This window comes from Juglans regia, chromosome 1, assembly GCF_001411555.2.
Source record: "Juglans regia cultivar Chandler chromosome 1, Walnut 2.0, whole genome shotgun sequence".
In the NCBI taxonomy this organism is placed as follows: Eukaryota; Viridiplantae; Streptophyta; class Magnoliopsida; order Fagales; family Juglandaceae; genus Juglans; species Juglans regia.
Genome location: NC_049901.1, coordinates 38,775,383 through 38,789,319, shown reverse-complemented (window position 1 = coordinate 38,789,319; position 13,937 = coordinate 38,775,383). Strand labels below are relative to the sequence as shown.

General features: G+C 40.9%; 1 protein-coding gene across 2 annotated transcripts; it reads left to right on the top strand.

The window, feature by feature from the left end:
* Positions 1-740: 740 nt before the first annotated feature.
* Positions 741-13,708, top strand: LOC108986810 (probable plastidic glucose transporter 2). Of its 2 annotated transcripts, XM_018959576.2 has the most exons (14): positions 742-1,024; positions 2,063-2,186; positions 3,411-3,522; positions 3,645-3,712; positions 3,805-3,937; positions 4,603-4,702; positions 4,804-4,916; positions 4,991-5,084; positions 5,801-5,954; positions 6,109-6,252; positions 6,340-6,413; positions 12,477-12,565; positions 12,916-13,030; positions 13,205-13,708. In XM_018959576.2, the coding sequence occupies exons 2-14, from the start codon at positions 2,096-2,098 to the stop codon at positions 13,385-13,387; spliced, it is 1,470 nt and encodes a 489-aa protein (XP_018815121.1). In that variant the 5' UTR covers positions 742-1,024; positions 2,063-2,095; the 3' UTR covers positions 13,388-13,708. The 2 variants fall into 2 exon arrangements, with proteins under 2 accessions (XP_035539807.1, XP_018815121.1); XM_035683914.1 differs by lacking the exons at positions 3,411-3,522; positions 3,645-3,712 and having other exon boundaries at positions 741-1,024.
* Positions 13,709-13,937: the final 229 nt, after the last annotated feature.

Here is a 13,937-nt window from a genome sequence, read left to right as displayed (position 1 = left end):
AAAGAACCCAAGTGCCTTAGCACCGAATGATGATTTCAAGAACAAAATAGTCTACCCACTAGGAAATTTGTCAAAAGATGTAAATGCAAAACCTAAGGGTCCTATTTATAATGATTACAACTTAGAAACTCTCATTAAGTCCCTTGAAAAATAAATAATTAAATAAAAATAAATAATGAAAAATAACATAGTTGACATGGGCCAAGTTGACCCATGACATGCATGAGGCTATGGGTGGGCTAGGCTGGCCCATGGCTAGCATGGCTGTTGGCATGTGGCTGACATGCCCATGAGGTTGTTTTGAGGCTGTCTAGCCTTGTCTCCACATGGCTAGTGGTTTGGCCATAGGCCACAATACATGAGGTCCTACCAAGGACTCCTCGTGGCTCGCGTCGTGGTGGGGAGGGCTCTGATCGGTGGTTTGTTACTTGGCTTGATTGCGTTGAGATCGAAGACGATAGAGGAGGTGCGATGAGAAGACTCTCGAACAAGAATTAGGGCTGAGAGGAGAGACGATTTCATCTACGTGTGAGGGCTGAGAGCCTGCGAGCGTGCGTGTAAGTGATCCCGATCCAATGCATTTAATAAATTCAGTCCACACGCTATGTGTGTTGCGGCTGCAGTCAACAGTAGGTGATATAAAGATTTTTCCCGATTAGTAAGTGCCATTCATTGACATTCCCCCAACGGCAGAATAAATATTTAATACTTTCCAACGAAAATTACAAATTAATTTTCCCACTCCGTACGCAGCTGGCCTCGCTGTTTCCTTTCTCCATGTGTAAGTAATAAGTAGAAAGGAAGCTCTTTCTGAAACAACCGCACCACAAACAGAGCGAGCACACACGGTTGCTTTCTTCTCCGTTACCCTCCTAGAATTTTTCATTTTTTTGCTCCTTTCTTGAGTTGGTCGCAGACCAGGAGGTCTCGGAGACGCTCACGGAATCTCCCCTGGCCCACACGCCTGTTCATCGAACTCGCTCATAGTTCCGGATCTTTTTATTTATTGATTATTTCATGATCGGTACGTCTTCATCTTCGTTTTCTTTCATTACGAGCTTTTTCCATAATTTTGCAGCGCTGTCTTTTGTACCGATCTTCTTTGGTTTGTGGCTCTGGAGTCGGGAATGTGTTTCATGTGGTTCGATTCTATGGATTTGCTCGAAACTCTCGTTGATTTGGAAACTTAATTTGGTTTGGGCGTACGTAATTTGTCTGATTTCCTATTACCTTAATATGTAACAAGTAGAGAAACCCTAGAAGTTTCCTGTGGAAAAAACTGATATTGCAATTTGCCAAAAAAGTCCCTCTGTTAATGAGGTACAGAGTATTTGTACAGAGTATTTATACCCCAAGATGGAGAGTAAATGGAATGAACTCCCATCTTGGTGATTAAGTGTTGAAACTGCTGACATCCAAGAGCTTTGGTAAGGACATCAGCAAGTTGATGTGGGGAAGCAAGGTGAAAAGTCTTGATTATTCGAGCTTGAATCTTGTCACGTATGAAATGGCAATCCAGTTGAATATGTTTAGTCCGTTCGTAAAAAACTGGATTGGCAGTGATGTGTAAAGCAGCCTGAATGTCACAAAACAACTGAGCACTATGAGTATTGGTAGCATCATTGGGAAGATTCTGTTGAGGCGGCGCCATAGAAGACAAAGAACATCTGATTCCATAACAAGTAGAGAAACCCTAGAAGTTTCCCGTGGAAAAAACTGATATTGCAATTTTCCAAAAAAGTCCCTCTGTTAATGAGGTACAGGGTATTTATACTAGAAGCAAAATAATTAAATGTAAAAATACAAGTAAACATAAAAATACATGAGACTGTACACGTGTGAAAATATACAATATGCTTGATAATATGCATAGTTGAGTGATTTTGTGTTTTCCCAAGCGTAGATCGCAGCAACAAGAGAACGAAAAATCATATCAGTTTTTCTATTTCTTCTCGGAACCCTTTTTTTCATTTGTATGAGAACATGTAGTGTTTTATTTGATCTGGTCCACAGTGGATGCAACTGAAACATAATAGTGTTTGTGTAAAATTCTTTAAATTAGGGAATCCGGGAAAAAGGCTGGTCAAAGTTTGGCATGTGGGTACGTCAACGTGAAGCTTACTCGATGTACAAGCGCTTGCCGTCGAGGGACTCTGCAAATACAGTTGACATGGACGAAAACTCAGGTAACTTTTTTGGTGAATAATCATTTCAGTTCTACTTATGTTTTATGCTTTGCACAGTCAGCTTTAATTTTGAGGTGTGGTTATATACTGAACACATGACTATTGCTTGATCTTGTGCTGTGAAGAACTGCTTATTTCCCACTGGAATGGATTTTGTGTTAGGGCTGGGCTTCAACTCCGATGGAACCCAACTCCGGCCTCCGACTCTGACCAAAGTTGGAGGCCAAGTTGTGCTCAGACTCCGACTCCGACTCCGACTTAGAATTGGAGCGGATTCCGACTCCGATCGGAGTTGTTGAAGTCGGAGTCGGAGCCACAGAGTGAGAGAGACAAAGAGAGGGAGAGAGAGGCTGAGAGACTTACTAGTGGCGAGGTGCTGCAATAGGCAATGGTGGAAGCTGGGTTGAAATGGTGCTGCAACATATGAAATATCTCGAAAGAAGTGCAAAATCCTTACACACACACACACACACACACAGAGGAGTTTGGCATTTCGGAGAGACTCAGAGTAGAAGAAGAAGATTTCATTCTACAAAAAACCCAAAGGCCCAACTTATCAATCCCAAAGAACATGAGCTTGTTACTATAAATTGCCCATTTTCTAGTTGTGCTAGGGTTTCCGTATTCAACTTCCTTTCATCAACACCGATCTCCCTTAGCAAAAATGGTGAATGAATGAATGCTGGCTATCTATCTCTCTATCTTTATCAAATCGTTTGTTTATTTGTTTCGCTAATATTGTTGTTTCTTTTTTATTCGTTGGAGTTTGGAAGTCGGAGCTGCCATCGGCTTTGACTCTGACCATTTTTTTCACAACATCTCTAACTCCGTCTCCGAACTCCGATTTTTCCGACTCAACCAGAGTCTGAGTCGGAGCGGACGTTGGTTGGAGTCAGTGCTGGAGCCGGTGGTGGTTTTGCCCACACCCCTATCTTGTGTCATCAAATTATCTTAAACTTGTAGCAAATTATGCTCTGTGGGGTTTGAGGCTAATTTTCCTTTATAGTTTCCTTTTTGGTCGGTAATTGTGAATATGCAATTGGTAACGTAAGATGAAAGAGCAGATGAAAAAGGTGGCATAGAAGTCTGAGTAGACCTGTTACATATCTTGGGAAACCATAAGGAGGTCATTGAGTAGTGATCTAGTTTAGTTATACACTTCTAATTTGTGTGAACATGACCTAGCATATTGCTAATTGGGCTTTACTCTTGCTTGCCTTGTAGTTCCTCTACAGAACAGTATGTCTCCAGAAACTTCAAGCCCTTCATGGAGGCTTTCTTTACCTCATGTAGTAGTTGCAACCATATCTTCTTTCTTATTTGGCTACCATATAGGGTTGGTGCTCCGTCTTTGAACTCAGTCTTTTCTTCTTTTTCTTTTCTCTTTGTTTTTAGAGAATGAAGCACACAATCAAGGTAGTTTCCTTTTTGAATTTATTTTTATACTGTTTTATACAGAGTAGTTAATGAGCCACTTGAAAGCATTTCTGTAGATCTTGGTTTCAGTGGGAATACCTTGGCAGAAGGTGATATTTGGCCTTTCTTGCTCTAATCTGTTTTTTGATTTCTGCATCTAGCTCTCTTATTTAAGAGGTTTTGTCAATTATTTTAAGTGAAGGTCTGGTTGTGAGTACGTGTCTTGGTGGTGCCTTTGTTGGATCTCTGCTCAGTGGTTGGGTTGCTGATGGGGTTGGGCGACGTAGAGCTTTCCAGTTGTGTGCTTTGCCTATGATTATTGGTGCTTCTATCAGGTATGCTGATGTGACAAAAAAATAAATTATAATATATGTTATATTTATATTTTCTTGTCCATTTGTTGCAGTCTTGATTTTTATCTCTTCATATATTATATTTTCTAGTCCATTTGGTTTGGTCTAGTTGATATTAGTTATTTCAACCTCCTGAAGTTTTCTGGATGTCTAAATGTATATTTCTATAGGTAAAAGGGGCTTTTGGGTTTGATAGTCATCAATTACAGCTAAAATTTGTGTTTTTTTCCATTTCTATATGGAGGATTTGCAGATGGGTTTAGAAAATCTAATCAAATTGATAGTGCCATCTGCAATGCTATGTTCCCTCAGTTCTTGCACGCTTATTGGATAGTAGTCCACAATATTGTAGGGTCTTCTAGTTGTACTTTCATGAAGTTCTATCACGTTTCCCTTTTGCAATATAGGTGGATCTCTTGTATATTTCATGTGTATGGGTTACACCCTCTTTCATATGAAGAATTTTTTTCTTATTTATCATAAAAAGTTGTAGCATGCTTTTGTTGGTGAATAGTAGCCTTCTAGGTCTATTTTTTTTTCACATGTTCAGTGTATACAAATATTAATGATTTTAGACTTTGACGTTCCATATATTTTTTCTACTTCTTTTGTTATAAAATAATAAAAACAATAACGTGCATTTCCAGTGCAATGACAAAAAATCTTGAGGGTATGCTCTTGGGCCGGTTACTTGTTGGTACTGGAATGGGCTTGGGACCCCCTGTTGCGTCTCTCTATGTAACGGAGGTTTGTTACAATTTTTTCTAATTGATTCTGGCTTACTTTTTCTTGGCTGACGCAAGGAAGTTCTTGTTTCTTATCCACTTTTGTCCCATCTGTGTGAGTAGGTTTCTCCTGCTTTTGTGAGGGGTACTTATGGAAGCTTTATTCAAATTGCAACATGTCTTGGACTTATTGGAGCTCTGTTTATTGGAATTCCTGTCAAAGAAATTGCGGGCTGGTAAGATTTACTAATCCCTTGGCATCTGTATTTCATGTTGACAATGTCATATACTTCTTAATCCATGTGCTCAGGTGGCGCATCTGCTTCTGGATATCTACAATTCCAGCTGCAATACTATTTGTTGCCATGGTGTTTTGTGCAGAGAGTCCCCCTTGGCTATATAAGGTTTCCTTTCTCTTGTTTTCTGTAATTGCTGTCTGTTACTCAGTATGAATAAATTCCTTACTAATTCATATTTAAATATATCAAAGACATATATGAGCTGAAATGCTTTAAGAACAAAGCTCTAATCCATCTTTTTTTGGAAAAAAAAAAATCCTATTTAGTTTATAACTCCTGTTGATATTTTGCACTTTTTATACCATAAATGGAAATAGTCAGGGGCACAAAGATTCAGATTCAGGTATCTGGACGATGCCTTGTGACTTTTAATAAAATCTTTGATTACCTATAAAGAGAAGTACCAAAACAAATATTCAGGTATTTGTCTTATGCATGCCTTTCAACTTTTAAAAAAATCTTTGATTACCTATAAAGAGAAGTACCAAAACAAACATTCAAGTATTTGTCTTTATTTAGACTAAATAATAAACCATGCACACACGTTCATGATTGCAAAACCAATGTGCACAAAGATGCAGTCAGTTTTCTGTATCAGCTCCCAAAGTTGCAGTATTTTCTCTCTCTTTTTTAATTTCTTGTATCGTTCAGTTTGGGCCTTTTTTTTTTTTTTTTGGGGGGGGGGGGGTTTTTTAGTTACTTTCAAGTTTGGCCTAGCATCTCTCTATACTATAACTTGGGATAAACTTCCAATTAAGTTTATACAGTTATGTAATTATGCCGAAGATGAACACCTTCTGTTTCTCATTGTTGTGATTCAGAGAGGAAGAACCGAGGAAGCCGAAGCTGCATTTGAGAAACTCCTAGGAGGATTGCATGTCCAACTAGCATTGGCAGAATTATCTAAATCGGACAGGGGAGATGACACTGATACTGTGAAGATCTCAGAATTGCTCTATGGTCGCCATTTTAGAGGGACATATGATACTTTTCTGGTATATTTCTTCTAAGATTTGTAACGTCTATTTCTCTGCAGAATCCATGGCTGTTTTCTCCGTTGCTTGTTCTTCTGTCATATTCTTTTTGGCCTTTCCAAAAGTTCTTTGTTATTCACGCATTCCTTTTGCAGTTGTTTTTATTGGGTCAACCCTATTTGCTTTACAACAGCTATCTGGTATAAATGCTGTATTTTATTTCTCTTCAACTGTTTTTAAAAGTGCGGGAGTTCCATCAACCCTTGCCAATTGCTTCATAGGAATTGCAAATTTAACAGGTATAGCTTCAGTTCATGGTACTCCTCCCCTTACATATCTACGATGATGCATTCTGTCATGACAGCGTAAACTTTTATATCATTCAGGATCTATTATTGCAATGGCTTTGATGGATAAACTAGGAAGAAAGGTCCTCCTCCTGTGGAGCTTTTTTGGAATGGTAAATTGTATTTGCATCACTTTCCCCATTTTACATACAAATTAATATTATGATTATAATATTAAATCATGTTATGTTGTATACTACACTCTTATCTTATTCTCATCACATTATGCTAACAGGATGAGGATGTAATGTATAGTATTTTTCCTATCAAATCAACATGTGTATGTGAAAGCTAGAAAAGAAAATGAGAATTGAAATAAATTTATATGACTGGATATACCATTTAACTCAGATAGGATATATGTACTCAAGAATGCATGTGAATGTTTCTGGTACCAAGAAGAAGGAGCTCAAAAAATATTGGTTCTCAAGTTTAAAGTGAAGGAAGACTTGTGCTTTCATATGGAAAATGGACTAGCATAATTGTCCAGCATAAAGAAAAGCGGCTATTTTAATATTCCATAACAGGCTGGCAGTACGCATTCATTTTCCTGCATTATGTATTGAACTAATAACTCACCAACGTTGCTGCTAATGTCACGCACAGCTCAACCGGCACATCTAAAATCTCTTCTCCTGGTTTTTACTTCTAACAATATCCGGAGCATTACTTATAGGAGATAAAATATACAAACAAGAATTGTGGTTTTCTCTCTGTACACATGCGAAAAAACACGATGGTGCTTCGTTGTCAATGGCGTTGCGCTGCTGGTGTCTGAGTTATCGTGGTTTCCTAGTTAGTGATTAGTGTTACTTGTTTCAACGTTTGGTTTGGTTGCGATGGAGTTGTGTCGTAACGTTATTATTGATTATAAGACCTTTGAGTTTAAGAAGGAAGATGATAGGTGGTGGGGAATAACAGAGTAGCTATTGTATCGTAAAATATATCTCCATCGACCAAGATGCTTTGGCATGGCTGTCTGACAGAGTAAAGGAATGCATTGCGTCTGGGGGTCCCTCTGAGTTTCTTAGAACTCGTAGGAGGGGAAGTCAGGTCCTAGTTATGCAGAAGACTTCTTATCAAAAAGTTATGCAGAAGAGATAACGCTCACGGCAGGTTCTTTTCCTTGTCTTAGTTTGGGCGTGAGAGGATGCGCAGTCTGATAGTAGTACTGGCAGGGAGGACGGGGGACGGATGAAGGAACTTTGGAGAGACCTTGAAGGAGCAGTTAGCTCCAATCTCTGTTCCGGGTGTGAAAAATAGAGGTAGTGGAAGCTCGTACCCACTGTCGGTGACGGTGCTTAAGCCTTTCGCACGGTCGTATCGAGAGACGTTAGAGGTGCCTCAAGCAGCAAACACATCAGAGAGGGCAGGCTTGGTAGGTACAAGAGGGCCTTTCTCTTTAATGAGGGCTCAAAGGTGAAGGAGAATGGCAGGCTAACAGTCGGGCTGACTGAGGAAGTGCTTTTGCAGGCGTTGGCTAAGATGGAGCGTCAAGTGGGTGTTTTGTGCATTAAAGGTAAGGTTGTTGGGGACGTGGTCTCCGGCTCGGGCTTGGGCCAACTTATGGGGCCTCTCAATGATCTGCCTACTGAAGTTGGGTTGGATAAGGGCCCAGGCCCAGCACGGGTATGGAAGGAAATATATCGGGTTTCGCCCGATATACCGATACAGGGGGTTTGTCCCCTCATCACCTCGCCTATAGGTGATCGGCCGGACCCAGCTCCAACATAGAAAGGGCTCCCTGCGATCACCCTGGTGGGTCCGTGCCGTTAGTTTCATGGAGGGAGTGTGAGAACTCCGAGGGAGGAGAAATTCCGGCAGAAAAGGGGGATTTCGAAGGGGAGTCTGGCTTACCTATCCCGGCGGTTTTGGGTGGGGAGACTAGTTTACCTATCCCAATGATGGGGGAGATGCCGCTGAGGGGGATACAACTTTGTTTTGGTGTTGCAGGTGAGTGTAGCGCTACTGAGTTGCCTTCGGTTGGGCACCAGGGTGGGGTTTTTTCTGAGCTTACGGTGATAGGGGAAGTGGGGCCTGTTCCTAAGGAGTTGATTGTGGTCAGTGGGCCAACAGAGGAGGTGGGGTCCATAACAGAGGTGCTAGCTGAATTTTCAGGGGGTTTACAGATGGTGGTTAGCAAAGATGTGGGTGATCCGAAGGAGTTGGGTGGTCCTACCCCGCTCTGCACAGTTCACTCTAATCCAGTCCCTATCCCTGCGGATTGGTTGATGAAAAAGGTGGAGGAGCTTCAGGGATTCCTGGGGATCTCTTGTGCGGGATATGAAGAGCAGTTCAGGGCTCTTCTGGTGGCCATTGAATTTGGATGCTCAACGATAGAAAAGTCGGATGCTAAACAAGATAGAGAGTTGAGAAGACTAATATGCACTATCAATTACGATAATAAGGAGGGGAGTGGGTAGGGAAAGACAGAAGGGGAGGGGGAGTAGTTTTACTTATGAAGCCTAAAATCATATCGTGGAATGTCAGGGGGATTAACGATGCAAATAAGCGTCTTCGCATCCGTTCTCTTCTTTGTAGTTGGAAAGCTGATATTGTTTGTATCCAAGAGACTAAGTTGAGCCATGTCGATAGGAATATTATTCGGGATCAATGGGGTTGCTCGTTTGTGGGATGGAGTTTCTTAGCCTCTTTGGGTGCATCCAGAGGGGTTTTGTTAATGTGGGATAAGAGAGTAGTGGAACTAGTAGAGGATTGCATTGGGAACCATTCAATGGCCGTCTCTTTTAAGAATGTTGTGGATGGTTGGAGGTGGGCTCTTGTGGGGGTATATGGACCTAATATGGATAGAGATAGACGATTGTTGTAGGAGGAGCTAGAGGGAGTGCATCATATTTGGGAATTACCTTGGGTTGTGTGTGGGGATTTTAATGTGGTACGCTTTCCTTGTGAGAGGGCAAGGATTTCTTCTTTGACACGGGCTATGGAAGACTTCTCGGAGCTGATTTTCGACCTTAATTTGATTGATCTTCGTCTAGTGGGGGGTCACGATTGGACAGATTTCTGGTCTCTTCTTCATGGGAGTCTTAGTTTTCGGATCTAATTTAGAGGCGTTTACCAAGGGTATGTTCTGACCATTTCCCCATTATGCTAGATTGTGATGGCTTCCACGGAGGAGGTACTTCAAATTTGAAAATATATGGCTCCAAATGGTCGGTTTTGGGGAGAAGGTGAGTAATTGGTGGGCCTCATATCCTTTTCATGGCACTTCCAGCTTTATTGTGGCTTCTAAACTTAAAGTCCACAAGTTGGATTTGAAAAAGTGGAATATTGAGATTTTTAGACATACCAATGAACAAAAGAGTATTCTGTGGAGTGAGCTGAGCTCTTTAGAAGAGGGGGAGGTAAGCAAGGAATCTTTGTTGAGAAAAATTGAGGTGTTGTCCGAAATAGAAAGGGTTTTGTTATTAGAAGAAATCTCTTGGCGACAAAAATTTAGAATGACGTGGTTGAAGGAGGGCAACAAATGTACTAAGTTCTTTCATAAAATGGCAAATTCTCATAGGCGTAATAATGTGATTGAGGCGATTCATTTTGGTACCACAGTGCATTAATCTTCAGCAGATATTTAGGCACATATAGAGAATTACTATGAAGAGCTTCTTAAAGAGATGGAGGTATGGTGCCCTAATTTGGATGGATTACATTTTGAACAGTTGGATGGTAGTGCAGTTAGTTTGTTAGAGAGACCGTTTGAGGAGTCAGAAGTGCTGCAGGTAGTAAGAGGGATGTACAAAGATAAAGCTTTGGGTCTGGATGGTTTCTCTATGGCTTTCTTTCAAGAAAGTTGGGACATAGTAAAAGAGGACGTGATGAGGGTCTTCCATGAATTTCATTCTTGCCAAAAGTTTGAAAAGTCCCTTAATGCTACTTTTATTGCTCTCATTCCGAAGCTAGTAGATGCTATTGACTTGAAAGATTTCCACCCCATCAGTCTAGTAGGCGGGATTTATAAAATTATTTCAAAGGTGTTAGCTAATTGTATGAGCGTGGTGATGGATAAAATCATTGCCAAGTCCCAAAATGCCTTTGTACGTGGCCGGCAAATTTTAGACTTAGTTTTGATAGCGAATGAGTGTCTGGATAGCCGGTTGAGGGCAGATATTCCAGAAGTAATTTGCAAGTTGGATATGGAAAAGGCCTATGACCATGTGTGCTGGGATTTTTTTATATATATGTTGAGGAGGTGTGGTTTTGGAGATAGGTGGTGCGGTTGGGTGAAATATTGTGTATCATCCGCTCGGTTTTCTGTTTTAGTTAACGGGCAACTCAGCGGTTTCTTCTTGAGTTCGAGCGGCTTGAGACAAGGGGACCCGTTATCTCCTTTTCTCTTGTTGTAGTGATGGAGGCTTTGAGTCGTATAGTGGAGGCGGTGGTAAGGGGAGGTTTTATTGCTGGTTTTTGGGTGGGTAACTCTACCTTTGGTGCTTTTTCCATTTCCCATTTATTGTATGCAGATGACACTTAAATCCTCTGTGATGCTGATAGTGGACAGTTGCAAGTTTTAAGTGTTTTGTGTTTTGAAGCAGTCTCGGGCCTCAAGGTGAATTTGAGAAAGTCAGAATTGGTCCCGGTGGGGGTGGTGGACAATATTAATCATCTAGCAAGTTTGTTGGGGTGCAAAGTGGCCTCTCTTCCGATGAAATACCTGGGCCTTCCTTTGGGGGCCTCTTTCAAGGCAAAATACATGTGGGACGGAGTTGTAGAGAAGGTAGAAAAAAGATTGGCAGGTTGGAAACGGCTCTACTTATCAAAAGGGGGGAGACTTACCCTCATCAAAAGTACCCTCTCCAATCTTCCTACTTATTTTCTATCCTTGTTCCCTTTACTGGTGGGAGTGGCCAATCAGATGGAAAAATTGTTTAGGGCTTTCTTGTGGGGTGGCATGGGGGAAGAACATAAATTTCATCTTGTGAGTTGGCAGAAGGTGTGTTGCCCGAAGGAGTTTGGAGGTTTGGGGGTGAGTAGCCTGTAATTTTTTAACAAACCCTCTTGGGGAAGTGGTTATGGAGATTTCAACTAGAGGAGGATTCATTGTGGAGATTGGTTATTGTCCGCTACTATTGTTGTGATTGGGGGGGTTGGTGTTCTATGGAGGGTAGGGGTTCCTTTGGTGTAAGCCTTTGGAAATTTATCAGAAAGGAGTGGGAGGAGTTCGTAAAACACACTAGTTTTGAGGTGGGAGTGGGGACTAGAATCAGTTTTTGGTTTGATGTATGGTGTGGCGAGAGTGCTCTATTTACTCTTTTCAGATTGGCTGAAAATCAGCAGGCCGCTATCTCAGATGTATTGTGCTGTGACAATGGGAGTGTTCTGTGGAATTTGATCTTATTCAAAAATGCACAAGACTGGGAAGTGGATGAAATAGCAAGTTTATATAGCCTTTTATATTCCAAGAAGTTAGGAGGAAATGAGAGGGATAGAATGTTGGGAAACATTCAGGGCGCAAAAAATTCTGTTAAGTCCTTCTATAAAGTGTTGGCAGCTCATCAGCCCATTCGATTCCCTTGGAAAGGTATTTGGAGAGCTCCCGTACCCCCGAAAGTCTCTTTTTTTACTTGGACTGTTGCTTTGGGAAAGATTTTAACGGCTGACAATTTGAGGAAACGTGGTATGATCATGATGGAATGGTGTTTTATGTGTAAAAGTAATGGCGAATCAATCGGCACCTTTTCCTGCATTGTGAGGTGGCGAGGGAGATATGGGCAGGTATTTTCAGTCGAGCCGGGCTGTCCTGGGTCATGCCTAAGAGTGTGACGGAACTTTTAGCATGTTGGAATAGGCATCATCATTGCCCTCAACTCGCAGCGACATGGAAGATGGTTCCTTTGTGTTATGGATGGAACGGAATGAGAGATGCTTCAACGAGAAGGAGAGAAATGTGGGGGAATTATGGAATTTTTTTGTGTTTTCTTTAGTTCAATGGCTGGCTGCTATTGTACTAAAGGGTGGCAACGTACATGAGTTCTTATTTTCTTTTCAGCTTTCTAGAATGTGATTAGGAGTCTCTTTTGTATTCTACCTGTGTATATGAGCATTGCCTAGTTTCATTTAATCAATAAATTTCTTACTTATCAAAAAAATAAAAAAAACAATATCCGGAGTTAATGATCTAAGATCCTGATATGAAACTTTTTTTTATCATACCTGCCCAGGCGATATCTATGGCCCTTCAAGCTGTTGCAGCAAGTTCTTATGTACCAGGCTCTGGAGAATTGTATCTATCTGTTGGTGGCATGCTGCTGTGAGTAATCTTTTAGTACATACATTTTGAAGATGATCTTGTTACGGATGCACTTTTTATAAAAATGTATTCAAATGCAAAATGTGCTTCATGAAACAGCCGTATCATGATAAATGATTGTCATTTTGTTTTGTTGAATTTCTCTAGTCAATAATCAGATGATGCATTGCTGATATTTTTTTTTCCAAATAACATCCTAGCAGCCGTGTTAGGGAACCTTTGTAATATTTGGATTTCCAACTTAGCGATCCCAGCTGGAAATGTGACTTCGGAAACAATGACTACCCATCCCTGATTGTTCTTATTAGAGTCGCAATGTTGGAGGGATATTAATGAATTTCTTTGTGCAGGTTTGTCTTTACATTTGCGCTTGGAGCTGGTCCAGTTCCGGGTCTCCTTCTACCTGAAATTTTCCCCAGCCGAATTAGGGCGAAAGCTATGGCAGTCTGTATGTCAGTTCATTGGGTAACTATCTTGTCCTTCCTTTGTTTCTAATTAGCTTATATCTGCTCTTGCCAGCTTCTGGATCCACACCTGGGAGGAGTTTCTAGATTCAAAAAATGCTGGTGTATGCATAATTATTTCGTGAATTATGTGCTGCTAGAATAAATTTCTGGCCAAATGCTGGTGTTTCGTCAGGTGATCAATTTCTTTGTGGGGTTGCTGTTCTTGCGTTTGCTGGAGAAACTTGGGCCACAGCTCTTGTACTCAATGTTTGGTACCTTTTGTTTAATGGCTGTGATGTTTGTGAAAAGAAATGTGATGGAGACCAAAGGGAAATCGCTTCAAGAAATTGAGATAGCCCTTCTTCCACAAGACTAGAAGTGGGACTTTTTATGCTGAATCGTTCACCACCCGAATCTTTTTATAATTTAAGTGAAGTTGCAGCTTCAAGTTTCATCCGAAGTTGCAGCAATACGTAATGAAGGAGTGTATAGTTAGAGAGCTGTAGATGCATGTTTGGCCGATGTATACTGTTGCAGGTCAGATTTTGGTAATGATTTGCGAATTTAGGAATGCCAATTCCTTGCAAATCGTCCATGTATTGCCAATATTTGTATTAAAATTTAGGCGCATTGATCCTTTGCTGAAGAAATGATTTTTTTTATAAAAAAAAACTCAATGGGCCTTTGCACACTGAAAGATGGTGTTGATGGGGCCATATTGTACGACTGGATAAAAAGGATGACAAGCGAAGGAACACAATTACAGTAGTGTTGAGGGATTTTTTTCCCTCACCGATCCACCCAGCCATACGACCATCTCTAAGAGGTGCCCCCCCTCTTCTCTAGGGGTGTAAAAAAAATTAAAAAAATTTGAAAAATCAGTTGGACCGGATCTACAAGTTTGTCTGGTTTTTAAGCGGTTCGGT

Excerpts from the sequence above, each read along its gene's own strand:
- LOC108986810 (XM_018959576.2), top strand. The coding sequence starts at position 2,096 with ATGTGGGTACGTCAACGTGAAGCTTACTCGATGTACAAGCGCTTGCCG. Across the intron at positions 2,187-3,410 it reads TGACATGGACGAAAACTCAG|TTCCTCTACAGAACAGTATG; the intron begins GTAACTTTTTTG and ends CTTGCCTTGTAG. Across the intron at positions 6,414-12,476 it reads TGTGGAGCTTTTTTGGAATG|GCGATATCTATGGCCCTTCA; the intron begins GTAAATTGTATT and ends ATACCTGCCCAG.